Genomic DNA, 26,128 nt, shown 5'->3' with positions numbered 1-26,128 from the left:
GATGGCGCTGGACAATGACCATGCAAATGGAACGATCTCCTGGGGTGGAGTCTTCTGGACGGATATCTGTGCCTAGGGCCTTTGATCATGAGGCAGGAGCAACACAGGGCCCCACCTTTGCCCATCAGGAACCATGTGACACTTCAAAGTGAAGATTCCTATCAGCTTATACCCAGTGAAGGAGATGCTCTGCTTCCTTCTAGGTCATGACTTCGTCCTGCACAAGGTGCCGCCAAGATGCCTGGGCACTGGTGGCTTCCTCCAAAACAGCTGTTCTGCCTTCATCAGGCCTCACCAGCTGACCTTTCGCTGCAGAAGCACATTAGCAACACAAACAGGGGCTGGGATGACAGTGGCCAAGGGCCTGGTTCAACCTCTCCACTGCCCTGACCACTGAATGAATTCACTCTCACCACCAAAACCAGCCTCGGCAGTCTGCTTATTGGAAACCAATGAGAGGCATGTCGAGGGATGCCCTGGTGATCATAAGTCACCCCTCAAAATTAACTGAGGTTTAAAGCTTTCCCAGAGGGAGCAGAGAGGACAGGAAGATGGTTAGCACTCAGAACATTCAAAAATTGCTCTTCTAGCTATTTTGAAATATACAATCAATTATTGCTGTCTGTAGTCACCCCAAGTGCTGCAGAAAACTAGGACTTATTTTTCCTGTCCAACTGTATTTTCATATTCAATAACCAATGACCTTTTCCCCCAATATGCCAAATTTGATATTTCTAATATATATAAGAAAATTTGATCATTAGTGATATTTCTTTTATATATATGTATATCATGCATTGTGTCAATATATATATTAGAAATTTCACACTGTATCCCATAAATCTATATAATTATCATGTGCTAATTAAAAATTTAAAAAATAAAATTCAAATTTCAAAAAGAATTAAGAATTGAAAAACAGAATTGTTTAGAGTTGGATATGACAAGAGCAGGTAGCCCTGAGCAGCCCAACTGACCCTCCCAAGGCCAGCATCGTCTTGTTAAAATGTGGGCTGGAGGTGTAGCTCAGTGGCAGAGCACTTGCCCAGCATGAACAAAGCTCTGGGTTCAATACCCAGCACTGACAAAGCAATATGGGGCCATCAGGGAAAAAACCTGGATCCCTTCTCTCACTGGATTCAGAAGAGAAAGACGTAGACACACACAGAGGACAGCCATGAGAGGACAGAAGATACCCACGGCAAGCCAAGGAGAGGGGCCTCAGGGGATGCCTGCAACACTGATCTTGGACTTCACCCTCTAGACTGGACCTTGTTATGGCAGCCCCAGCTGAGCAGGACATAGGAGTCTGAGGCCCCTTTTCCTCTTTGTACCCACTGGGCAGAAGGGAGAGTAGACTTGAAATCAACCTGCTTACCCTGATGCTCTGCCAGAAAAAAGAGTTGGTCAGCCAGACTTTTTCAAAAGCCCCAAGCAATCTCCACTGTACCTGATGGTTTAAAATAGAACTGTCAGACACAGGTGTGGGATAAATACATGCAAACAAAGTGGGCTGATCTGGGTTTTTCTTAATGGGAAAGGGGTCCAGGACAAGGTGTAAAATAGCCCTCATCCCCGAGGATGACCTCCAGCAGGCTGGGCCTCTCCCTTGGCCAGAAGCCCTGGCTGTCAGATCCTGTGAATCAGTCTTGTCGGGTGGGTATGAAGACGTCTGTGGACTTTGGGGATTAGAATGCATTGTGTGGGCCCAGCCAACCACACTGTCATCCATCATGCATTGCATCAAATCACTGCCAGAGCCCAGCCCTAGCCAGGGTGCAGAGCATGCAGTGAGGTGGCCACTCAGCTCAGGTCCTCTGTTTTTCCCAAAGCCTGATGTGCAGCAGGATCCTGTCCCCAGCCCAGAACTGGAACCAGCAGCCAGGCAAAACCAAGACTTTTCCCAACACCTTCTGACGTCACTGAGCCCAGAGGTGCACAGCCTCGTCGTCGTCACCAACAGGGACCATGCCCGGCATCCCTTATGCCCGGCATCCCTCACCAGGCAGCTCTGCTGTGCTCAGCTGACCGACAGGCTGGTGCCCCGACCCTCCTGCCAGCCAGCACTGAGCCTTCAAGCCTGATAGCTGCACCGGGGCCTCAGCCCCACCTGTATGTTCCTCCCTGGACCAGCCAGGGCTGGAGCTGAGGCCTGGAGTCTTCTGCCACTCTGTGCTTGGCCTCTGCCACTCAGAAGACATCTCTTCTCACAGACCCCAGCAGGCCTTCCTGGGCTGCTTGGCTGCTTTCCCTGGGGCCCAGCTGGACACCCACCTGGCCTTACTGAAGAGGTTCCCATAAAGGGATCCCCAGTTTCAAGTATGTCTTCTGGGAGACTGGGAGCTGGTCGTGCATCATTGAGAGAAAGCTCATTCCCACCTTCATCTTTTGTAACCCTTTACCAGAAAGCCTTGCTGTCCCCCACTTTTTTCTCTCAGGGCCTGTGTGGCTGGGCTGACACACATGTCAGTCAAAGGACACAGTGTCTGATGGCCACCATGCTGTCTGACATGCAACTACAGAGTGCAAAACCAAAAGTTGCTCCAGTGAGCTCTGGAGTCCAGTCGTCAAGGGTGCTTGTGTAGATCCCCTTGCTGGAGCCCTGTGCAGACACAGAGACTAGGGAGAGTCCCTAAGAACCAGGGGACTTCCTGGGGGCACACAAAACACCAAGACAGAGGACTGCTCTGTCTTACAACAGGGGACAGCTTCCTACTTCCTAGAATCAGCCAAGGTTGTTCACACCTGGCATGGTGGCATGTGATTAGTGATAGTGTCCCACCTCCATCTCTGGGGGGGACAGAGGTGTGCCCCTCATTGTCCCATCCAGGGCAACAATGCACACTTCCTGAGGGATGATGGATTCCGCGGCCAACTGTCACCAAGCTAGACCAAGACAACATGTAGTGACCACGAGCCAGACTTTGACGCTAGGAGTATCTTGAACAAATGGCCTGCCCCCGCACCACGCTCTCCCCTGGGAGTGTTCTGAATGCACAAAGTACAGCTGTTTTCTCATTATTACTCCCCCTCTCCACAAAAACGAAGGGTAAACCTTTGTGCTGCTCACGCCACTGACCTGTGTGCTTCAGTCTGCTGGACACTGGGAAGGACTGGGGAACATAGAGTAGCTCCGCAGACCTCATGGACACTGCGTTGGTCCAGGGCTCCCAGGGCAGAGATCCTGACAACAAAGGCTCAGATTCTGCAGCGTTGGCCCTGCTGAAAGACAGCTGGATTCTGGAATCCTCAAGAGCAGAGACCTTGAAGGAAGGAGAACACAGCCTCTCCAGGACAACAGGCCTGGTGACCCATTGTCAGGCTCTCTGCAGTGCAAGTGTCCACAGGGATAAGAATGGTGGCAGCTCAGGCTGCAGAGTTGGAGAAGCTTCCCCTCAGCACCTAGGACTGCTTGGTGACCACTACATAAACAGCACAGCAGCAACACATACCACTTTGAGAGCATTTATTGCATTTCAGGAAACTTCAGACACAATAGCTAATTAAACAGTAGAAACTTTTAAAGACAGATTTGCTGATATCCATTTTATAGATGACAAAATTGAGGATCAGAGAGGGATATTAACTTTCCCAAGATCATAGGGCTAGAAAGTAAAAAGGCAGAATCCATACTGTCCTCTTGAGTCTGACTTCTAAGTCTGCACAAGACAACTGCGTGCTGCAGGGCACACCTGCCCTCATCTGCTTCATATGTGTCCCACTGAATGTCCCTTCCCACTCTCCCCCTCCCTACGTGTGTTGCTCTTGGAACTGTTGGTTCCATTTCACACAGGAGTCAGGCCTCCTACAAATGCCAATGGAGCTCCTTTCCTGTGCCTGGCCCTCTCATGGTGGCTTTGGCAATGTTAGAAGATGCAAGAGAGAAGGCACACCATGTTTAATTGTGATTGTCTCCTATGAGTTAAAAGAACAGAGGAAGAATTAGGAGTCACTGAAAGTCCAGAGAAAGAAGGGTGAGAGAGTTCCTGGCTCCTCAGATGCAAGTAGCCAGAGCACATGGTCCGAATGGTGACATTTCAAGGTGACAGCAGAATCAGCACCAACTCATAGCTATTGGTCTCTGAAGGGCTCTGGGGAAAAAGGAGAGATGAAGAACAGAGTTGGGCCAGGAACAAAGAAAGGCTCCATGAACTCACTCTTGCAGGCATGAGCTGGATCCAGGGCCAATGCTAGACTGGACTCCCCAGGGGGTGGCTTGTGAGCCTCTAAATGAGCACAAGTAGGGATGAGCATCCTCAAGGATACCTGAGCTCCACAAGCACCATTTCCTTTCTGGTGGGAATTCCCTAGTAGTGGCCTGAGAACATGTAGCAAACACTGTACAGCTGAACTTCAGCAAGCACCCAGCCTTGTCTTGTGAGAGACGTGGGTGGGAACCAGGGGTGAAGACAGGACATGGGGTAGAACAACCCCTGGAAGAAGTCTGTCCATGAGACAGTCGGTCCCAAGGGAGATATCTCTGCACCTATAATTGGGCTTAGTCCATTGTCTTGTCTCATTCAACATTGCTGTTGGTGTTGGTGTTGGCATTGGTTTTGGTATTGTGGTGGTGGTGTTAGTTTCCATATTTGTGTTGGTGTTGGTGTGTGAGTTGGTTTTGGTGTTGGCATTGGTTTTGGTGTTGTAATGGTGTTAATGGGGATAGTGTCCATGTTGGTGTTGGTGGTAGTGCCTGCGTTGGTTTTGGTGTTGGCATTGGTTTCAGTGTTGTTGTGGTGATGGTGGTCAGTGTTCACGTCGATGTTGGTGTTAGTGCCCACGTTGGTGTTGGAGTTGGTGTTGGAGTTGGTTTTGGTGCTGACACTGGTTTTGGTGTTGTTTTGTTAGTGGTGGTGTTAGTGTCAACATTAGTATTGGTGTTGGTGTTGGTGTTAGTATCTGTGTTGGTATTGGTAGTTTTGGTGCTGGCACTGGTTTTGGTGTTACAGTATTATTAGTGATGGTGTTAGTGTCTACATTGGTGTTGGTGTTAATGTCCTTATTAGTGTTGGTATTGGAGTTGATTTTGGTATTGGTGTTGGTTTTGGTTTTAAATGGAGTCTCACTGTGTTGCCCAGGCAAGTCTCAAACTCCTAGGCTCAAACAATCCTCCCATCTCAGCCTCCTGAGTGGCTAAAACTACAAGTGGGCAACTCTGCACCAACTATTTGTTCAACAGTTTTAACAATGACTTTGGTGGAATCATAAAAATCACATCTGTAAAAGTTATGAATGGCACAAAATCGGGGAGTGGGGGGATAATGTCTTCTGTGACAGAAGCAGGTCCCAGAAGACCTGGATGCTGGGAAGAAAGGCCAACAGTAACAGGAGATCCGATAGGAATACAAGGACTGTGCCCCATGGGCCCACAGACAGAACAGCGGCAGGGGGGAAGGACAGGCTGCCACTGACTCCGACCCCAGCAGGAGGCACATGCATGACGAGGCCATCAGGGACTTTAATTTGATCCAGATTATATAATGAAGTGTGGTAATTTGAATTTAGGAAGTGAAATGTCCTCTTCTGCAGTTGCCAGATAATGGGACTACATGGGGCCACGTTTTAAGGGGACCTAGCGTGTGGTAGTGAGAGTGGCAAGAGGGTTCAAAGTCAACCCCCCAAGAGTCAGTGGGAGAACCAGGTATGATTTTGAGAATAGAAATTATGAGTATCTGCTTGTCTCCCTAAATAGTCGAGGTACTAGGCTGGGTTTTAGAAGGAGCATGTCAGTGGCACACCTGTGGGGCAGGTGGGAGGCCCTGGGTTTGATTCTCAGCACTGCCCAAAAGCGTGGGATGCTAAAGAAGTAGAATTAGGATCATATCAGAAGCTATGTGGAGCTAGGCAATAAATGAGGAAGTTTGTGGCGTTAGGCTTTGGGTTCGCCTTCTAGAGTAGGGTATTCTCCAGCAAAGAGAGGTGAAAAGGCCCAGGGTTGATTCCTGTGGCTATTGGGGGGAGGGCCCAGGGCCCAGCTGGGGTCCCTACACTAATCCCTGAGGCCGTCAAAGCAACAGGTGCACTTGCCATCCAATCCAAACAGCTAGAGCTGTGCTCAGGTGCTCTTGTGCACCCAGATGGGGCAGGGCTGGTTCAACTGCAGATGCTGACCTTAAGAAGGAACTTTGAGATGGGACTTGGACTCTGCAGTCCTAACAAGCCCTGGGGTGAGGCTGCTGCTGCTGGTACCCAGGTCACACCATGAGGACCCTGGCCAGACCTTGGGGTACAGGAGTCAGGTAGGGTGAGGGAGGAGCGGGATGCACAAAGCTGACGCTAGGTGTTCTTGTGACTAGAGAAGTTGCTACACTGTGTGTTCCCCTCAGCCAGAGTCATCCTGCATTCAGCAAGTTAATCAAATACCATTGGACCTGGAACTTTCCAAACACACTCTAAGGAAAAAGCCAGAAGGCATCAGGAGCTGGTGGAGGTCCTTGAAAGAGGAGCACCAGGCTTGGGGGCAATGGGAGCCCGGGCACTTGAGGGCTGGCGTGGCGCAGGGGCCTTCCTGCTGTCTTCACACTGGGAGACCACGCTCAGGCTCACATAGCACCTGCCTGTGTCTGGTGGCATGTGCTCATGTCTCAGGGGGAGACTGCGGGGACTGCAAGGCTTGAGGCTGTGTCCTACAAGCGGGTTGCATCTTCCGTGCCCAGTCCTGATGGCCAGCACACCTAGAACCACAGCCAGCAGAGCGGTGGTCCAGGTAGGCGCCCGCTGCCAGCCTGCCTGAGGACAGCAGCAGAGCCCTCTGGCCTCTGGGCAGCAGCCATCCATAGACAGAAGGGCCTGGGTTCCGGGCTTGCCTGAGAACACAGGGAGGATTCCAGGTCCTTTGTCATCTGGTCCCTAAACCGTTACCAAGAAATATTGGAAATGCCAGGGGGCTGTTGGGCTTCCCGGAGGGTTGGAATCAGTTTAGAACCCTGCCTATGGATGTGTCCTCCTGGGCCCCTGCCTTCAGATAGGGGGCCTGGGGCCACGTTGGGCTGGTGGCAGTATGCTCAAAGGAGAGGTTCCTTGCTGCTTGGGTGGTCCTTGTTCTTAGGAACTTCAGCTCATTGTCATGAACAGAGAAAGGCCAGAGCAGCATGGCCTGTCCTCCTGCACCTCACCACCAAGCCCCTCAACAGGTTGTCTTCCCGGGGCCTGGGCCTCTGCTACAGACGTAACTGCTGCTCAAGATGTTTCAGCAGCTAGCAACTGGCTGTGACAGGACCCTCCAGTCATTTCAGCTGGCCCTGCATTTTCCAGATGGAAAAGTCAGTACCCCGAGAGATGCAGCTAATGAATTTTTTTGATTGGAGACTCTTAAGGCTCCTGATCAGGTTCCAGGACTGGCACTGGAGTGAGGTCCTGCCTCCAGACAGACTGCAGTGACTACTTGAAAACCTCCCCTGTCTCCCAGAAAATGGATCTGAGCCCCTCGCTCATAACCAGAGCTGGCTGAAACTGGTGCCAGTGGACTCATCCTGGTGAGCAGAAAGGACGTGGGGTGAGATGGGAAGTGAAAAGCCCCTTCGGGAGGCTCCTGTGAGCCACAGCCCCCGGCGCCTGAATCTCTGGGGGAAGAGAGAGCAGCAGCTCCAGTATGCAGGCACCTCCCCAGGCTGGAGGAAGGCCCCAGAGCGAGGAGGCCCTTCTCAGCTATTTCCAAATCCCAGCACCATGGCTCTGGCGACCTCCTCAAAGGTCTCCAGGACTTGTGCACTTAGTCTCTGCAGTCACATCTAACTTACTTGGAAAAGGAGCCAAGATGCAGGCTGTGGAGCAGTCTGAAGACATATGTGCGGTTGTTCTGGACACAGCGCTGGCTGTAAGTGAGGAAGAGGGACAGGAGAGACGGCCACCAAGAGAAGAACTGGTCCACATCAGGTGCATACATGCCCATCTCCCGGCTGATAAGTCTGCTCTGTCCAGATGGCACACTAAGGAGCGGACCCTCCCCATGGGCATTTCTGTCCTTGGGATACAACAAAATTCCATTTAACTTTTATAAAGCTCTGCTCCCAGGACAACCTGGGATTCTCAACACCTATGGAATTTGTGGCGCCTTTGTCTGGTCCAGGTGTGAGACCAGGAAAGCAGAGCCTGCTCACCTGACAGCCGTGCTCACAGCTCCTCAGTTCAAAGGAGGCTGTTGGTAAAAGCATACCTTGTAGACAGGCCAGAGGGACTGCCTTTGAGTGTTTCTTTCTAAAGACAAATCTGTGCCCATGGTTTTAAATAATTTTAACGCAGCTCCTGAAATAGCGAAGAGCATTACCCACACATCTGTGTGATCGATGGTAGGGAACATACCTCCAATATCTGTGCCCACGCCTGCAAAATCCAGAGAGGTGTCTCCTCCCACTCTGCAGTCCACATGGCCCCTTTGACAGTGCTGAGCCCAAACTTCAAAGGAACCATGGCATCAGGCTTGGCTTTTTTCCTTATCCTGCCCTGGCCAGCGGAGTGAGTGGGCAGCTGCTCTCTTCTGGCAAAAATACTCCACACCACCCAGCACCTCTGCCACCCTTAGGGTTTCACTGAAATAAATGCAGAGCATGGGAAACTGAATCAGGAGCCCCAAATCCAGGTTCAGCCCTTCTGCTAATGAGCTCCAAGAACCTGGGAAGAGCAGGCTAACCATGTGCCAGATCTTTCCCACACCTAAGGAAGGAAAGAAGTTAGGACTCTGATGTCCCTGCCACATTGACAGGCCACAATTTTGTGATGTCCACTGCAATCTTCCAGGCAGTAAAGTCGTCCAATAATGGTCAAATCTGACCACAAAGCACTGAGTCCTGTTGCATATTCACAGGGTCTTCTCTGGGCCCTGATGCCCAAGCTGGGCCCTAGGATAGGAGTTCCCTGTTCCTATGGTTAGTTGTAACAGGCACATCACTAGGATGAGATATCACTGAATCTTGACTGAGAAGGGCCAAGAATAGCAGTTGACCATAACATAATTGACAAAGAAACTGAAGTCAAGTTAAGGGCCTTGAGAATTCAAATAGGATAATTAAACTACTGTCCAGGGGACGCTGTATGAAAGATCTCAGTGGACACTGCAATATCCCCTTCAAAGCTTGGGCTTTGGAGATTGCCATATCCAAATGCCATGGCCTTTCACTGTGACATGGAGAGCACAATGGCCAGGACAAGTCTTAAGCATCAGTCTTTTCATTGCAAGGATGAGGAACCAGCTGGGACAAGGGGTAGGTCTACCCACCCAGCATCTTCAGGAACTCTGACAATATATTTAGAATTTCCGCTGGTCATCTCTCCACCCTGATAGAATCCCAGGTCTTCAAAAGATGTTATGGGGAATAAGTGTGGGCCCAGCTTTGAAATTTCAAGTTCTTCTTTCATTGAACAGTTCTGGAAAGGTCTTCCCCATTGAGCTAAAATATCCTTTCTTCTACTGCAAAGCCACAAATAGCCACCCAAAGGGAAGAAAGCAAGGCCAGCTCACCAATGCTACCCAGTGGGTTGCAGGTGTGGGATCCCACTCTGGCACTCAGTGAGTACCATTCCAACCAAGTCTGATCTCCAGCCTCCTTTAGAAAGGTCAAGGAAAGGTCCCAAAACCTTCCTGTGTCTTCTCCACTCTGGGATGAAAGTGCTATTGGGTCATGTGTTGTAAAATGTCTCTTGGTTCAGCTCTTGACAGCCAGTTGGACTCAAAAGGAATCCATGCTGAAGTGGGAGTCGCCAAAGGCAGCACCATAAGTGAAGCCCAGCAGCAGTTGTTTTCCAGGAGCTTTGAACAAGAGCTGGGCATGTGTCCCTGTGTTCTGCAGAGGAATGTGCTTTGTTAAAGCAGATGGCTGATGCTTTTCTGAGCACCTGTTCCACTGTGGTACTAACAACTGTCACTAGAGCCCATCTCCACCCCCACAGGAAGAAATCCCATCTTGCAAGAGATAGTCCTAGAGAGTCTTTTTGCTTCAGAAAAACCCACGTGTCTAGTATCTCTGGGCGACGTGGACAATCACAAGCCAAGCTCATGAGGGCAGCCTTATCTCACACATGAGGTATTGGAATGAGCTCCCAAGAACAGGCAGAGTGGCTGCAGACATGGAGAAGTATTTGGGATCATGAGGAAATGCATAGCAGCTCTGAAGGCCTATCTGTCCTATATAGCCAGACACACCATATTCTTTAGTGAAACTGTAGTCACCTTGACTTTACTCCTTTAATCTTCACCTTCAGTGGGAATGAGCAGCGCCTCACTGCAGACCCAGAGCCTGTGGACCAGTGATGCTCAGGAAGCAGGCACTCTCCTTGCTCCTCTAAAGTCCTCTGCTGCTTGGTTGAATGTACAGAATGGCCAGCAGAGCTCCAAACAGAACATCTTTCTATGGAGGAAGCTATAAAATTCCTAGTTATAGGGGCCTGTATGCAGTCTGTTCTTTTCAACCTTCTCTCACAAAGACTTTGTAGTTAAAGTTGAACTATTTCTCAGGGACTAAAATTCCCTATAGATTGTGAATGCTCTGAACATTCCCTTTCTTTTAGTGGAATATTTGCTCATATTATTAAAGATTAACACAAGTAATTAACAAATTAATCAGCAGGGAACTTGAATAGACACTTAACTAAAGAAGACATACAGATTGCCAATGGGTACAAGAAAATATACTAAACATCACTAGTCATGTAGAGACTGAAGAATTTCACCAAAGAAATGAAATCTATAAAAATAATCAATAATCATTAGATATGTAGAAACTTAGATTCTATAAGTGGATTTAATACAGATTAGATACAAAGAAAGTATTCATAAACTGGAAAATAGGTCATTAGCAAATCTTCAGATTGAAACACAAGCAGGAAAATTTTAAAGGAATGATAAGATACATATAGGGCATAGTGGAAATATCTGATCTGTGTATAACTGGAATCCCAGGAGGAGAAGGGAGAATACACGTTGGCCAAGAATTTTCCAAAGGTGATGAAAGACATCAAGCCACAAGCCAAGAAAATTTACATATCCCATGCTACAGAGAAAGAGCCCTAGGAACATTGTAGATCTACTGAAAGACAACAAAATACAAACTATTCTTTACAAAGAAGCTAAATAAAAATGACACATGGCATCAAAAGAGAAAAACTAATCTATAATGGACTTTTCAGCAGAAAAACTGGAAACCAGAAGTCAATGGAATGATATCTTTAAAGGATAGAAAGAGTATGCCAACCTGGAATTCTAATCCCAGTGAAGATGCCCTTTTAAAAAAGAAGACATAGATGTTTCTATAAAAACAGACCCACACTGACGAAATACTGGAAGAAGGAATGATCCCAGACAGAGATGTAAGAGTTCAGGAAGGAACGAGGAGCTTTAAAAAGAGAAAATAGGAAAGAATAATAAACCAAAATATAGCAGTTGTTATATTAATTTCAAATAGATTAATTTTCAGTTAAAAGTTAGCAAGAATATAAACTGACATAACTACTTTAGAAAAATTTGATACTGTTTTCTAAAGCTGAAAAGGTGCATACTCTTTGAGTCTGTGTATTTCCACTCTTGGCATATACCTCCCAAAATACACAGACATACACAACAAAAGACATCTTCAAGACTGTTCACAGAAACATAATTCATAATCCAAGCCACTCAATTACCTATCATCTGTAGAATGGGTAAATAAATTGTGTTATGTTTATAAAGTTAGATACTCTACAGGAAGTGAATTACTGCTTCCTACACATTGGATGAATCTCTCACACATAATATTGAGTGAAACAAACAAGACAAAAAAAGAGTACATAATTATGACCTCGTATTTATAAAATAACTGTGGAGATAGAAGTCAGCATAATGACTCTATTTGAGAGAAGGGTAATGACTAGGAGAGAGCACAGAGCTCCAGAGCATGGGCATATTCTATGTCTTGGTAGAGATAGTGTTACATGTATGTCTTCAGTTTATAAAAATTAAACTGTAAACTTTAATTTTTGGACACTTAAAGAAATGTATATTTCAATTCAAAAGGTTTTTCTTAAAAAGAAGGAAAGTAAAATAAGTCCATTCATAATGGCATCAAAGTACTAAGTACTTAGGAATAGACTCAACCAAGGATGTCAAAGACTTGCATATTGACAACTACAAACCATTGCCAAAGAAATTAATGGGAAGACATCCAGAGGTCATGGATTAAAAGACTTAATATGGTTAAGATATAAATATTAATTACCCAATGTCATCTAGAGATTTAATGTGATCTTTATTAAAATTCCCAATGTGGGTTTTTTTTTTTTTTTTGCAGAAGTAGAAAACTCTATCCTAAAATTCAGATGAAATTTCAAGAGACCCCGAATACCCAAAACAATCTTGAAAAAGTTGAAGACCTCACTTCTTGATTTCAAACCTCATTATAAAGTTACAATAATCAAAATAGTGTATGTAGTACTGGCATGAAGATGGACCTAATAGACCAAGGGACTAAAATAGAGAGCCCAGAAAAAGAGCCTTTGTACAAGTGGCCAGATGACCTTCAGAAGGGTGTTGAAATCATTCAATAAGGAAGGGATGTCTTTCAACAAATGGTGCTGGAAAAAAATGAATGTTGAACTGAGTGGAAACCTTACCCCACATGATGTAAAAAAAAAAATGATTCAAAGTGAATCAGAGTTCTGAACCTAAGAGATAACAATATAAAACTCTTGGGGAAAACTTCATGCTATTGCATTTGGCAATAATTTCTTGGAAATGGCACCCAAAACATAAGAAACAATAGCAAAAATAAATAAGTTGGGTGACATTAAAATTAAAAAATCTATGCATCAAAGGACACAGAGTGGATAGGCAACCTATGGAAAGAAATATCAGCCAAATCATGATAAAGGATTGATATTCAAAATATACAAAGAACTCCTACAACTCAGTAGCAACAACAAAGACAAATTTTAAATGAGCAAAGGAATTGAATTGACATTTCTCCAGAGAAGATTTACAAATGGCCAGCAAGCATGTGAAAAGATGCCAGACATCACTACTGGTTAGGAAAATGCAAATCCAAACCTCAGTGAGACCAGTAGGTAGCTATAATGTAAAGAAAAAGGAAACAGGTGCTGGCAAGGATGTGGAGAAGTCAGAAGCCTGTGCTCTGCAGCTGGGGATGTCAAATGGTGCCCCTGCTATGGAAACCAGTAGGGCAGTTCCTCAACAAGATAAAAATGGACTCTCCATGACCCAGCAGTCCTGCTTGGGGTACACATAAAGAAGAACTGAAGCGGGATCTCACAGAGAGAGAGAGGCCTGTACACCCGGGCTCCCAGCAGCTTTACCCACTGTGTCCAGGATGGAAGCAGCCGTTCCTTCCATGGAGGAAGGGATTGCTTTGAAGGTAGTCCATAGACATAGTGGGAAAGTGTTCCACCTACTGAAGGTCAGAAATTCTACCACAGGCCACACCATGGCTGAGTCTACAGACATTCTGAGAAGTAAAGCAAGAGAACCCCAAGAGCACAGAAGCCATATCACCCCACTTGGACGAGGTCCCCAGAGCAGTCAGATGCACAGAGGCAAAAGGGGGAACAGTGATTTCCTGGCCTGAAGGGAGGGGAGGGGATTGTCTAATGGGTCAGAGTTTCTGTTTGGCAAGATGCAGAGGTTCTGGAGATCACTGCACAGCAGTGTGAACACACTTAACACCCCCACTGGGCGCTCACAAATGGTTGGGGTGGGAATTGTATGTTGTGTGTATTTTACCACATTTAAAAATTTTAAAGAATTTTTGAGAAAGAGGAAAATAGAAGGGATAATGAACCTTTGGATACATACATGGCTGCTCATGAGAATTATATGGAAAAATTTAAGTATAGTGCAATTGCATGTTAATGCAATTTTTCAATTACAAAATATAAAATATGACTAATATTTTATTTATACATAAAATTTCAAATAATGTAACTCCTCCAAGATTTTAAAAGTTAAACAAGAATCACAGTGTCATTTCTGGGAGGCTGAGTGAGCCGCGAATGCCGGGGGTAGTATTGATGTTAATCAGCTGACACTCAGTGCCACTATTGCGGGAAAACTAGAAAAGAGCTCTACATTGTGAGTTACGGTGAATGGTCAGGAGTGTATTCCTGATGGGAACTGTCCAGAGAGAGGTCCAGGATTTTGTTGAGAATGGTGCCAATCCTCGATTTATTCATTGTGAAGTAATTTAATCTGTTTGGATTAGAACATCCTTAGAAATAAGTGGCAGACACAGAGGCAGTAGTCCAAGTGGGAGGGGACAGAGGCGTGGACCAGGACAGTGTCCATGGAGAAATAGTCTGCAGGCTTTGGTGATGAATTAGGTGAGAAGAGGGAAAAGGAGAAGCAAAGAACAGTCCCGAGTGTCTGAGCTCGGTAGGAACATGAATCATTGCATAGGGATGGAGGGTCGTGGTGCGAGCCAGGAGTTTATTGAAAAGTCTGGATTTGAGATGCCCTGGAATGTCCAAGACAAAGATGGAACCAGGAAAAAGAAGGGCCTTGACTGAAGAGCAGCATGTGGGCCTTTGAAGCCATGGCATAGGCAAGATTGCTCAATGGCTGTGGGGAAGAGGAGAACCCTGGGCAGATGTTGGGATTCTTGCTGAGGAAGGCTGGCAGGGGGGGAGAGGTGCCCGCGTGTATGGAGTTGGAAGTGGAGGGGGTGTTCCAGGGAGCAAGGGGCCCCAGGGTCAGAGCTTACAAGGGTAGAAAGTGCCTACTGGAATTAGCAAGGCCTGGGCAGTTGACCTAGGGTCTGGGCAAGTGGAGGAGCAGGCTCTGGGTTAGAGGAGCAGGAGGGTGGGAAGAGAGGTCCTGGAGGGCTGGCTGGACCCCCTGCAGATGGCTCTCCTGAAAAGTGTGGCTGCAGAAGAGCTGGGGAGAGAGGGGCTGGCTTCATCAGGGAGCTTAAGGTTAGACACATTGAAACAGTGCAGATGCAGGGGTCCAGACAGACGGAGAGGGGTCGTGGGAGTTCTCTGAGGAAGAGCACAGCCTGCAGGTCTAGCTCCACCTGAACATCCATTTAAACTTGAGCAAGTCATTTAATCTGTTTGGGCTGTAGCACACACACATGCACACACACACACACACACACACACACACACACATCTCTCTCTCTCTCTCTCTCTCTCTCTCTTTCTCCCCGCCTCCACCTGAGGTTTTCAATCTGTCTCAGAGCGCCCACATTTCAGCCTCCACCATGGAGGCTTGACATCTCTCTTGTGTGTTTTTAATTATTTTTTTATTTTTAGTGATTCAATGTATGTATATAACTTACAAAAGCAAAACTGTAGTAAAAGGAATTATAAAACACAGCAGCTCCTGCCCCATGCTAACCTACTCTCAGCCACATTCAGTCTCTAGGAGACTGTCCTCTGGTGCAGAAGCCAATAGATAAAATCATACAGGTTAAATTCCTACCTCAGTGTTTCCAAATCGCAGAGATCCACTCTCTCTTCTCTGTTCTCCATTTCCTCCCGAGTAAATACCAATTTGGGGTTAAAAGCATTTTTATTATTATGAGCATGCAAATGTTGTTCATGACTCTGCTTCCTCTTGGGAACAACCCCTCCTTTCTTCTGCCAGAAGTATTTGCCTCTTTTGTCCCGTTGGCCTTGATTTCCATTTAATGACTGCTATTTTTTCCCCTAAGTGTTCCAACATCTCAAACACCCATCAATGTCTCCCCTGACCTTGCTTGATCAGCAAGGCTTCCTGGAGACTCGAATCCCAGCAGCCTCTTGGTGGCTGCAGAGCCTCCAGCTGGGGGACTCCCTCTCTCAAGCCTGCAGCAGAGCCAAGGTCCTGCTGCACGTCTGTGTCCTCCTTGGCTTGCACTCTCCTTGTGGTACCAGCCTCTGGTGACTCAGAAGGCAGTGCTGTTTGTTGAGTTCTGTGACACTGAAAATATTTTATTCTACCTTCACCTTGGATCAGTAGTGGGCTGTTTACATTCTGACTGGGAGAGAAATATTTCAAATGGTAAGGGTTTGGACCACTATTGTATAGCTTCCATATTTGCTGTTGAGCTCCCTTGAAGTGTTCTGTTTTGCCTCTCTTGGGGGCTTTTAGATCTTATTTTCATCCCTTTATTTCACAAGTGTGTGCCTCATGTGGTTCTCTCTTCATTGTTTTCCTTGGTACTTGGTGGGCCCTTGCATTATGAAGATTCATGTTCTTCAGTTCCAAGAAAGTTTCTTGAATTATTTCTTTTGTTATTTCTCCCACTTCACTTTTTTATGTCCTCTTTCTGGAGCTGCTTATAGTTCAGTATTGGACTTTCTGGTTTGATTTTATAATTTTATCTTTTCTTTCTCTGTTCTCCCCCCACTCCCCATTTTATGGAAGACTGTTTTAACATTGTATTCTACTCTTTGTTAGTCTTTAATTTATTTATCCTATATTTAATTTCCGGTGTTATTTTTGTAGTTCTTTGTTCTTATTAGATACAATCATTCTCTTATCTCACCCTCCAACATCCATACTATATAAATTCTACCTGTTCTTCAAGGTCCAGCTTAAAGTTTAACTTTTATGAGAACTTACAGCACAGTCCAGCTCTCTGCATTGGCCAGGAATTCAATGGTGTCACTACAATCTGTGCCATCTAATGTATCAGAAGTTAACACAGACAATCCAGTTAAAAATTGTGAATAGAAGAGTTGGAATATAATTCAAGATAATCCCTCAAAATAAGACCAAGAAAGAAAATGAAAGACAAAAGGAAAAAAAAGATAAAATTAGAGGATCAAACCAGATGGTCTTAATATCAGATTAAAAGATGCTCCAGAAAAAGAAAATGGGGGGGGGAGGAAATTATTTTAAAAAAATAATAAAATGAAGTTTTTTAGTAAAAAAAAAGCATTCTTAGTTTAAAAGTTTACTTTTTCTTTATCAGGCACAGTACACTGTATAGAGTTGGAAATAAAACAAGTGTTAAGCAGTCCTTGTTGTTTTGAATTAAATGACAAGCCATCCTAATCCTGCCCAGACAGGCTACCCCATGGGGATTCTCTTTTTTTTCTCTTTTTTTCCCCACTTAATTGTTGTTTAATTAATTTATTTTTCCTTTTATAGTTGTACATAAACATGGAATTCACTGTGATATGCTCATGCAATGCTGATGCATGCATATGACTTGGTTTGGTTAAATTGTTCTGCTGCTCCTCCTCTTTCCCATTCCTGCTCCTGCTCCCCATCCCCTTCTCTACTCCACTGTTCTCCCTTCTATTTTCATGAAATCCTTCCCTTTTCTATTTCTCTGTAGCTTCCACATGTAAGAGGAAATATTAAACACTTGACTGAACCTGGCTTGTTTCACTTAGCATGATGCTCTCCATTTCCATCTATTTAACTACAAATGACATAATTTCATTCCTCTTTATGACTAAGTAGAACTCCACTGTGTATATAGACCACATTTTCTCTATCCATTCCTGTTGATGGGTACCCTGGCTAGTTCCATAACTTGGCTTGTGAATTGGGCTGCTATTGATATTGGTATGCATGTGTCACTGTAATATGCTGATTTTAATTCTTTTGGATAAATAACAAGGAGTGGGGTGGCTGGGTCATATAGTGGGTCCATTTCTAGTCTTTTGAGGAATCTCCACGCTGCTTTCCAGAGTGGTTGTACTAATTTGTAGTCCCACCAGCAATGTACAAGTGTGATTTTTACCCACATCCTTGCCAAGACTTATCATTAATGGTATCTCAATGACCGCCATTCTGACTGGAGTATGGTTCTGATTTGCATTTCCCTGATTGCTGGGGACCCAACAGCACTTCTGTAGAGTACCAAGAGCATCAGTATGTCAGCTACAGGGGCGCGGGACTTACAGACCTCTGCAGACCTTCCTACCCCACCAAGATTCTCTACATGACATAGTCGCAGTATTTCAATGCCTGCTTTCTTTGTCTTCCTCAAAGCTATCAACTTAGATTTCATAGTAAAAGCTCTTCCTTTCTCATTCACATTTCTTTGGTTCATGAAATATTAAATTGAACAATGCAGCTTAAATACCAAGAACAATTGGCACATGCAGGACTGTAAACAAACATGTCTGAATATAGACTGGCCTCTGACCCAGTTATAGGACCAGAAGGGCTTGGCAGAGAACAGCCTGGCAGCCTCTGGCCTCCAGCTGGCCCAGAACATCACTGAGTGCGAAGAGCAAAGGACATTCAGCTGTGCAGTCGGTTGAGTAGCAGTCTGTCGGGACAGCACTGATGGCACTCTAGTCTTTGCATAGCAACAGACGGCCCTGGCAGAAGTTGATCTGAGCTCATCACCTCTCCTGGGTCCCCTTGCAGTCAAGGGCATGCACAGGATAGCCAGCTGACACCCCTTAGTGCTCAGTCTCCGTGACCCAGAAGGGGCCAGGCATCTTGGTCTGGATTGAAAAAAGATCCCCAAGCTGAACCTGTCACTCCCTGGCCAGAGTCCTCATGGATCCAACAGAGCCATGCCAGGCCCAGAAGTCTTGTGCCCTCCACTCCAGGATGGGACACCCACTGTTCTCCTGGCTGGGACAGTCAGCACTGAACCATGTCTGTGCCTGCCTCCTCCTTCCCCTGCCTCCAACCACCAGGCTCTGTAGGAGTCAGATGCAGATTCTCGGACAGGAAGTAAGCTGTCCTACAAGTCTGGAGGGCCCCTGTGCAATATGAATTCATTTTTATAGGAGCGAATGAGATGGACCTGGAAATCCTATTCACAGTTTTCCTTACAAAGGGGAACCTCGAAATAGAGCTGACACTGGTTGTCATTAGGCAGGAAAGAGTACTTATGCTCCTAGGTCCTACCCAAGGGATTGGCATCACTTAACAGCCACCATAATCACAGGCATGAAGGAAGCCATCCTACCTGGTCCCTCTCCCTTGGAAGCAAAGACTTCTCTGCAAATAAGGGCTTGAGAAAACCCCACAGATATCGCAGCTGAGGTGCTGCAGGAGAGCTTCACAGCAGACAGGAACACAGGCCCATCAGCCAGAGGGCCGCTGCACAGACACAGGCCAGATGGAAGCCACTCTCTGAACTGGTTTCTTGATGGACTTAGTGACCACAACCACTCTTCCTGGTACAGACTGGTTGAGATCAGCACAGCAAGGGTGGCAGAACTGCGGCAGGTTCCACACACAGGGCCCAGGCCCTCTCCTCGTTCCCTAATGAGTTTTCTATTTCTCCTGTGGATATCTCATGGTGATGTATGAACAAAATTTTTCACTTTGGATTGATAGTAAGAACAAATTTTAAATGTCAGCAAATACTTTGACTCTTAAGTTTCTTCTTTGAACACTGGATTGTAATAAGAGGCCAAAGCTGGACCATTCTTATCTTAGTTTATTTGGTTTTCTCCATTAGTTGCTGTTCTTTTGCTCTTGTGCACATTCAGGGAGGCTGAGTCTGTTTGGGCTGGCTGTGCCCAGCTGGCCTCCACCACTCACCCTGGCTGGGTGCACTGTGGCTGTGAGCCTGCACGCACCTCTCCAAGGGGCCACGTGTCCTCACTCATCCATCTGCCCTCAGGCCCCACCAGAGTGAGGCTCTGTGCTCCTGACAGCTGGGAATCAGGCAGTCCCCTGAGACCAAGTTCTGAAGGCTCTCCTCATGTGTGACCCCGGAGCTCCCACTGCCTCCTTCTGCATGTGGAGCATTAGCTCAACTTTTCTTAAACACGTTTCCAAATGCCAGCGATCCCTTCTGGAGAATCTGCAGTGGCCTTGAAAGCCTCCTTCTACAGGTGTGGCTTCCCCTCAGGCACTGACCTGGATGTGCTTGCTCCTCCTGGTTCCACACGGTGGATTAAGCACTCTAAATGTGGCCTCATGGAGAAAATACGCAGGTAGTAATCCCTCTTCATATCACAGCCAGAATGCCTTCCTGCGCCTGGGAAGTGACAACCTCCCTGACTAAATGACATTTCCAGGGGCTAATGTTCACAACATCCATCTTCTTTCACAGCTCCCCAAAATAAGTTCTTGTGGCTCCTTCTCTTACTCAAAGGTGACCCCTCAGTCACTCACCACGTGCCTTGTCCACGGAGCAGCTGTGCCAGGGCAGTGGGAAGGGTTCCCCGGAGACCAAAGAAAATACCCCAAGGGGGCTCATGAGGCCTATGCTCCCTGAGAAATACACAGGGAAGGTCCAATGGTGACTGCTGAACAGATGGCACTTCTGTCCCTCACTGCTGCACCAAGCAGGGCCTCTTCCCCCTGTGACATTCTGTTCAGTGGCAACCAGCTGGAGGAGTGACCCATACCCTTCCACAGTGCCTCAGCTCCACATCCATCCCTTTGACAGAGGGGTTTCACATATCAGGTGCAGAAGCTGTGACGTCATCAGCAGGAGCTTGCTTAGGGTCTTGTCTGATCAGCACCCCAGGGAGCAACTGTCCTGGTGCAGGTACAGGGAAGCAGTTTTCTACAGATGACAGCGGCTTGCCTGATTCCCAGCGTGCAGGGGGAGCCTTGTCCTTCAAGACAGCACATGTGGACCTTCAGGCCCAGTGCCTCTCTAAGGTTGTTCCCTGAGCTAGGTTTTGGGGAATAAGGAGGGGGCACTCAGAGCAGGGTGTTGTCTGCCCCCTTTTCTCCAAGGATGGTACACCATGGAATTGGGCCTCCAGGTGAGAAAATCCCGACATCCCTTCTATGTAGAACCATTCTTTCCAAATGTCATCTGGATGGAAGGAATATTCTATGACATCAGGCTACTGCACCACATTTTCCTCAACAGAATAAAGCTATAGATGCAAGAGCTGTAATGGAAAGATTTATTAAAAATGATACTAAATTAAAAGACCCTGACCCTTGCCATATTTTCTAAAAACAGAGAGAAAAGAAAAACTGAGTATAGGGAAAACAAATGGTCTGCCTCAACCCAGGACTGTAATAACACTGCCTCTCTTTCCTTGTTTTAGGGAATGCTGTCGATTTTTTGGAGACAATGGCTTGACTTTGAAGGTGTTTTTTACCAAGGCAGCCCCTTTTGGTGTTCTTTGGACACTCACAAACTACCTGTACTTACATGCAATAAAGAAAATAAACACTACGGATGTGTCGGTGTTGTTCTGCTGCAACAAAGCTTTTGTGTTCTTGCTCTCATGGATCGTTCTCAGGGACAGGTTCATGGGAGTGAGGGTAAGTTCCTTATTATCTGTCTTCCCCCTCACTCAGTCATGTCAGCCAAACCTGCCCATTGGCTTGCTTAGCTCCATGTGCTGGACCATGATCATTAGCTGCTGACCACCGTCCTTCTGATTTGTAGCAGAACAGGAGCCTGGCAGGGCTGGTTCATGGTGTGCCTTGCAAACCTTCTTGCTTGTAAACCATACTAGATGAGCTTCCATTAAAGCACCTTTCATTTCAAAGCATTCCCTAAAGTATGTGCCAGCCCAAGGCCCAGCCTGGGAACAGCAATGTGCTCTGCTCTCTGTGTGCTCACCTGCCCCTTCATGGTGGCTTTCCAGGCTGCAGCACATGGCATGGTGACTTGTGTCCTGTAGCCTGGAGCTTCCTACTAACATCATCACTCTCTGGTTAGGATGCATCTGAAACCCAGAGTACTCTTGAGTGCCCATGAGTGTGAGCATCCTTGACCTTGCCTGGCCCATGTGTCTGCACCCCAAATAAGCAAGACACACTTGTGTGAAGCCCAACCAGAGGGTGATTTCACTTCCTTTGTGCCACAGGCGAAGGGCAAGGGAAATCGCTAGCCCTGGATTGCCTCGCATTGCATTAAAAGCCAGTCAGAGTGCACAACGGCTGTATGAAGTATGACAAATGTGCTATCAAATGCCAGCTGAAACCCAGAGCAACCTGCCCCAATAAAAGGAGCAGGTGACATTTCGCCTGGACAGAATCCTAATGGTTTCTGCCTGCTCCCTCTGGTGGCTAGGAGCTGCTACTGCCCATCATCAGCTTGTCACAAACCAGACAGCTTCGGCCCTGCTGCTAGTTCTCCCCCAGTTAGAGCGCATCCCTCCTGCCTCCCACCTCCAAGCCAAGAGCCAGTTTGATGGGCAGCCCCACTAGAGTGAGCCATGATGGCAACCAGTGGGGGCAGACTCTAGGCCTCCACCTCTGTCCTTGCCTCACGGTCCTGGGAACAGAGACATCACCCTGTGGTGGGTTCACACCCACCTAAGTTACTCAAACAGCAGCAGGGACATGAGTCAACTGCTCAGTTGTATTTTTAGCTTTTAGTAGGGGGAGAATTTGTTTTGAGGCTTCGTGTTAATTTTGGAATAAAAACTCACTCCCTGGGCTACCACCCAGAAAAGCCTTCAACAAATAAATGATCTAATACATCTCGGCAAGAACTGCAGGTGCTTCCCACAGTAACTCACCCCAAGGCCTTTGGACTTGACACTGAAGACTCAGATGCCCTTCATGACTGTATTGTGATGCAAAGAGCCAAGGTGATTCATGGGACTCTTGGGCATAATTCAGATGTCCTAAGCAAATACCCAATGAGACCACCTCACTGGGAAGAGAAGCTTGGAGATGAATTCTGAAGTTGGCAGAAGAAAACAACCTTTCTGAGGTTAAGGAAAGGAGGTGCAGAAGAGCCCGAGCTGCTCCCAGCCTCGCAGAGAGCAGTGGGCACTGGCAGCCCTTTCCATTATATTGCTCTTCCTGGGTGGGGGCTCCCCAGCACACCTGCATTATGCTACATTCTGGCCTGGTGGCTACTTGAGCACTTGGGTCTGTGTTGACTGCTGCAAACCACAATTGTGTCCTGCAGGCCTTCAGCTCTAGGCTGGCACAAACATGCAGGCCCACAGGGTCAGGCATCAATGTTGGGACCTTGTAACTTGCCAACACAATGCAGGTCTCAGTCTCCTCTTAGAAGTCCAGGGCCAGTCACCAAACAGCCTCCCCCTTCAAGTTTCAGAGCATTCCCACCTGTCCTCCTTAACAGCCCAGGAAGCTGGCCACATCTGCAAGATGGAAGTTTGGCCCCAGTAAACACATGGTGATGTTGGTTCAAGATGATGTCTAAGTGGTGCCCAGTGTCTCAGAGTTCGCTCAGACTTCTGGGTTAGCTAGCACCTTCCATGGGGCAAATTCCAAAGACAGAAGGGAGCTGAGCTGGCCCCCATTGCAAGGGCTGAGCATCGAGCTTGAGAGCCAGCTGCACTGGCACGAGAGACATAGCTGAGGCCCAGCCTCGTGGGGGAGTCAGGTATGCAGGAGACTGTGACAGACAGCTGCTCGGTCATCAAGGCTGCCGCTGCAGGAGAGCACCAGTGGGTGGAGGCCATGCAAACAGATGGGCCTCATAATGCTGGAGACCCTGGCCACTTATGACACCAGAAGACCAGAAGCTGTGGAGGTGTCTGTATGAGCAGTTGGCCTCGTGTGCTTCTGGGCTCTGGTGGAGGTGTGCTTTTCACATGTGACCTAGGCCAGAGGTTCTCATGTAGTAGTGAAGTGCTCTGGCTAGAGTCAGGTGATAAGGCTGCGGGGCGTGCCTCCACTCTTATATGCTGTTGGACCTCAAGGTGGTTACTAAACATCTCTGAGCCTTAGATGACCTGGTTTTTAAAGTCAGCAGAATATAACCCTAATAGAACAGTTGTGAGAATAAAATAAGGCAGCGTAAGTATAGCTCATAAAACTCAGTAAATGCTTTCTCAATGTTGTTCTTAGTCCCTCTCAGGTAGAATTGGCCCAATTCTCTGGCCAATGCCAGAAGGTGGAGAACCCTTACGGAGTTTTGTGTGGCAAGAGATTGGGCCAAGAGGTCCTCTACGGAGGCCCTGAGCCTGTAGCACCTTCTTTCCATGATCAGTTCCCATCTCAATCAGATTCCAGCTGGCATTTTCAATCCAGATGTGCTAAGTACTTCACAAAGGGCCGTCCTGGATGCTAACTCCAGCATCTGATCCTGACTCCCTTGTGTGTGTGTGTGGGGGGGGGGGGTCTGTCCACTGCGCCCTGAGCCCAGAGTGGGAGGACTCAGAGGGCAGGGAGCAGGGGTAGACAGAGGGTCACTCAGCTGCCCCCAAACACTGATGGTTTTTGAGTCAGTTAGAACACTCCTGGAGCGAGGAGAGCCAATTCTGGGAAAGTGCATTTAAAAATTAGTCTTCTTTCCCTTTTGCAAAAGTGCCCCAAACTAAAAAGTTTCCAGATGGCTTCTTCTTGGCATGGAGCATGCAGCCTACCACAACTGCAGCCAGCCTAGCGGCTGCCCTGGCTTAAAAAGTGTGGTACCAGTTACCCTCAGCTCCTCCTTGAGGCTGGCGGTTCCCTCGCTTCCCTCCAGCCCAAGTCCCAGAACTCAGATCCCTGCCCTAGCGACGGGACCCACCCTGGGCAGGCACCCTGAGGACAGACATCTGGCCTGCGCTTCCTCCCGTCTCCAGCTATCATGTCCAGATGAAGTAGCGGGGGTGGCCCTGGCCTGCCTGGCTGGGCACCGCTACTGCCTGTCAGTTTAGGACAGTTCAGTGGGGAATGTTGTGGGGGCAGGGGACAGGAAGGAAGGAAGACATGAGGAGCCTTATCTGTACACAGCACCCTGGGTGAGTGTGCACAGGTGCTTGGGACCTCAGGGAAGTGTTTCCACCAGAGAACAGATACTTTAGGTATTAGGTGCACACCCGCACTCTGCCAAGGGACTCCAGGCAAGAGGGAGATGCAGGCTCCCACCTCGGCTCTGCCCTGAGAGATGCTGCGAGCACTTGGCTGAAGACTCCCCTACAGAGGGCTACTGAGGCCCAGATAGTGGGAGTCCGTAGGCCCATGTCTTGTGGCTGGGACCACCAGGAGGTCACTTGCCCCAGTGCTGCCTATCAGAGTAAACCCTCAGGGCTCGGGGACCACTCTGGTGTCTGTTCCTCTGCTGACTAAAGCAGGGTGGCCACCTCATTCTCACTTCTGAGCCCTCCGGCCCTGGCCCAGGCCCTCTGCTCTGTCCCACCTGGGGAAAAGCTTTAGCTATTTATCACTTAATCACCAAAGAAGAGAGGGCATGAGGCTTCAGAAAAGGTTTCCCCTGCTCTCCTTCACCCCCACACTTCTGCTGCAGGTTGGGGAGACCCAGGCCTTCGTGGAGACACTCCAGATGGCACGAAACCTGGCCACTCTTCCCTCCAGATCTTCCTTCTTTTCTGAATTCTTGCTGGTACCTCTGATGCCCAGCCAGGAGGAACTGTCCCAGCAGTATCTTCTCTCTGCATGTGTCCTGGGGGCAGAGCCCACCCCAGTGCCTGTCTGCTTTTCCACCTGTCCCTTTCTTGTTCTCCAACTGATAACTTATTGTTTTGCTCTCTCTGCTTCTTTCTCTCTTTGGATAGTTATCCCCAGGCCATGTAGCATTTGAATATGAAATATAGTGCATTTACATGGTGCAGAACAAAGCAGCCGACTACCAGTGAACTAAGCCAGAAAGAACAAGGGCTGAGCTCCTCCGGGATCTGATAGTCACCAGCTGCCTAGGGCCCATGTTTTATGGACAAAATAGAATTACATTGAAAAGACTGCATGAAGTTTGCAGCAGAAGTGTGTGACTCAGATATGCTGTGAAACTCAACCACCACCTTCCACTGACCTAAGAATTGTCTTTTGGCCACAAAGGAAGCCTCAATTCAAACCTGAGAGCAGCTGGCAGTAGCTGCTGCTATGCCAATCACACAGTCCTGTTGTTGAGCAGCAGCTGTGCCTGCACACCACCTATGCAACTTTGGGCAGGTTACATGGCCTCTCTGCACCTAGGTTTTCATGACTACAAAAGGAGACGAAAGATGCTATCTACCTGCCATGAGGGTAAGGTGAGGAAAGACATAGGAAACCCTTACTGGTGTAAACCCTAGCCATGCGACATTGCTTTGGACAGCTCAAGGCAGTTTTGAAGCATCTGTAAGAGGGACAGAACTCTTGGCAAATCCAGTGGTTAGGCCCCTGTTTCCTAGGACAGCCATTGGTCTGCCAGCAGCACTGTGTCCATCTCCAGAGAGCTCCCCGCAATCCCAGAGGTCTGTGTCTCGACAGGAGCACAGAGAGGAGCTGGGGGTGGGGCACCACTAAGGAGGAGCTGCGCCTACAGCCTAGGACCTAGGTGGTGCCCCCTCGGGCCCTGCTGCTGGCGTGTAGAGTGGGAACAAGACCCACTGACCCCACTGTGCCTTCCCTGCTGAG

The 26,128-nt window shown here is 47.7% G+C and overlaps 1 protein-coding gene across 3 annotated transcripts in view; it reads left to right on the top strand.

Moving 5' to 3' along the window:
- The window catches only part of SLC35F3 (solute carrier family 35 member F3), a 251,211-nt gene that overhangs the window by 217,347 nt on the left and 7,736 nt on the right, over positions 1-26,128 (top strand). For all 3 annotated transcript variants that reach the window (XM_081297091.1, XM_081297090.1, XM_081297092.1), the window contains one exon: positions 20,902-21,121. In XM_081297091.1, coding sequence (XP_081153217.1) covers positions 20,902-21,121 — 220 coding nt within the window. The remainder of the gene's footprint in view (positions 1-20,901; positions 21,122-26,128) is intronic.

This window comes from Spermophilus citellus (genome assembly GCF_964194105.1).
Source record: "Spermophilus citellus genome assembly, chromosome: 6".
In the NCBI taxonomy this organism is placed as follows: Eukaryota; Metazoa; Chordata; class Mammalia; order Rodentia; family Sciuridae; genus Spermophilus; species Spermophilus citellus.
The sequence above is the reverse complement of the archived record's forward strand: the minus strand, read 5'-3'. Positions and strand labels throughout refer to the sequence as shown.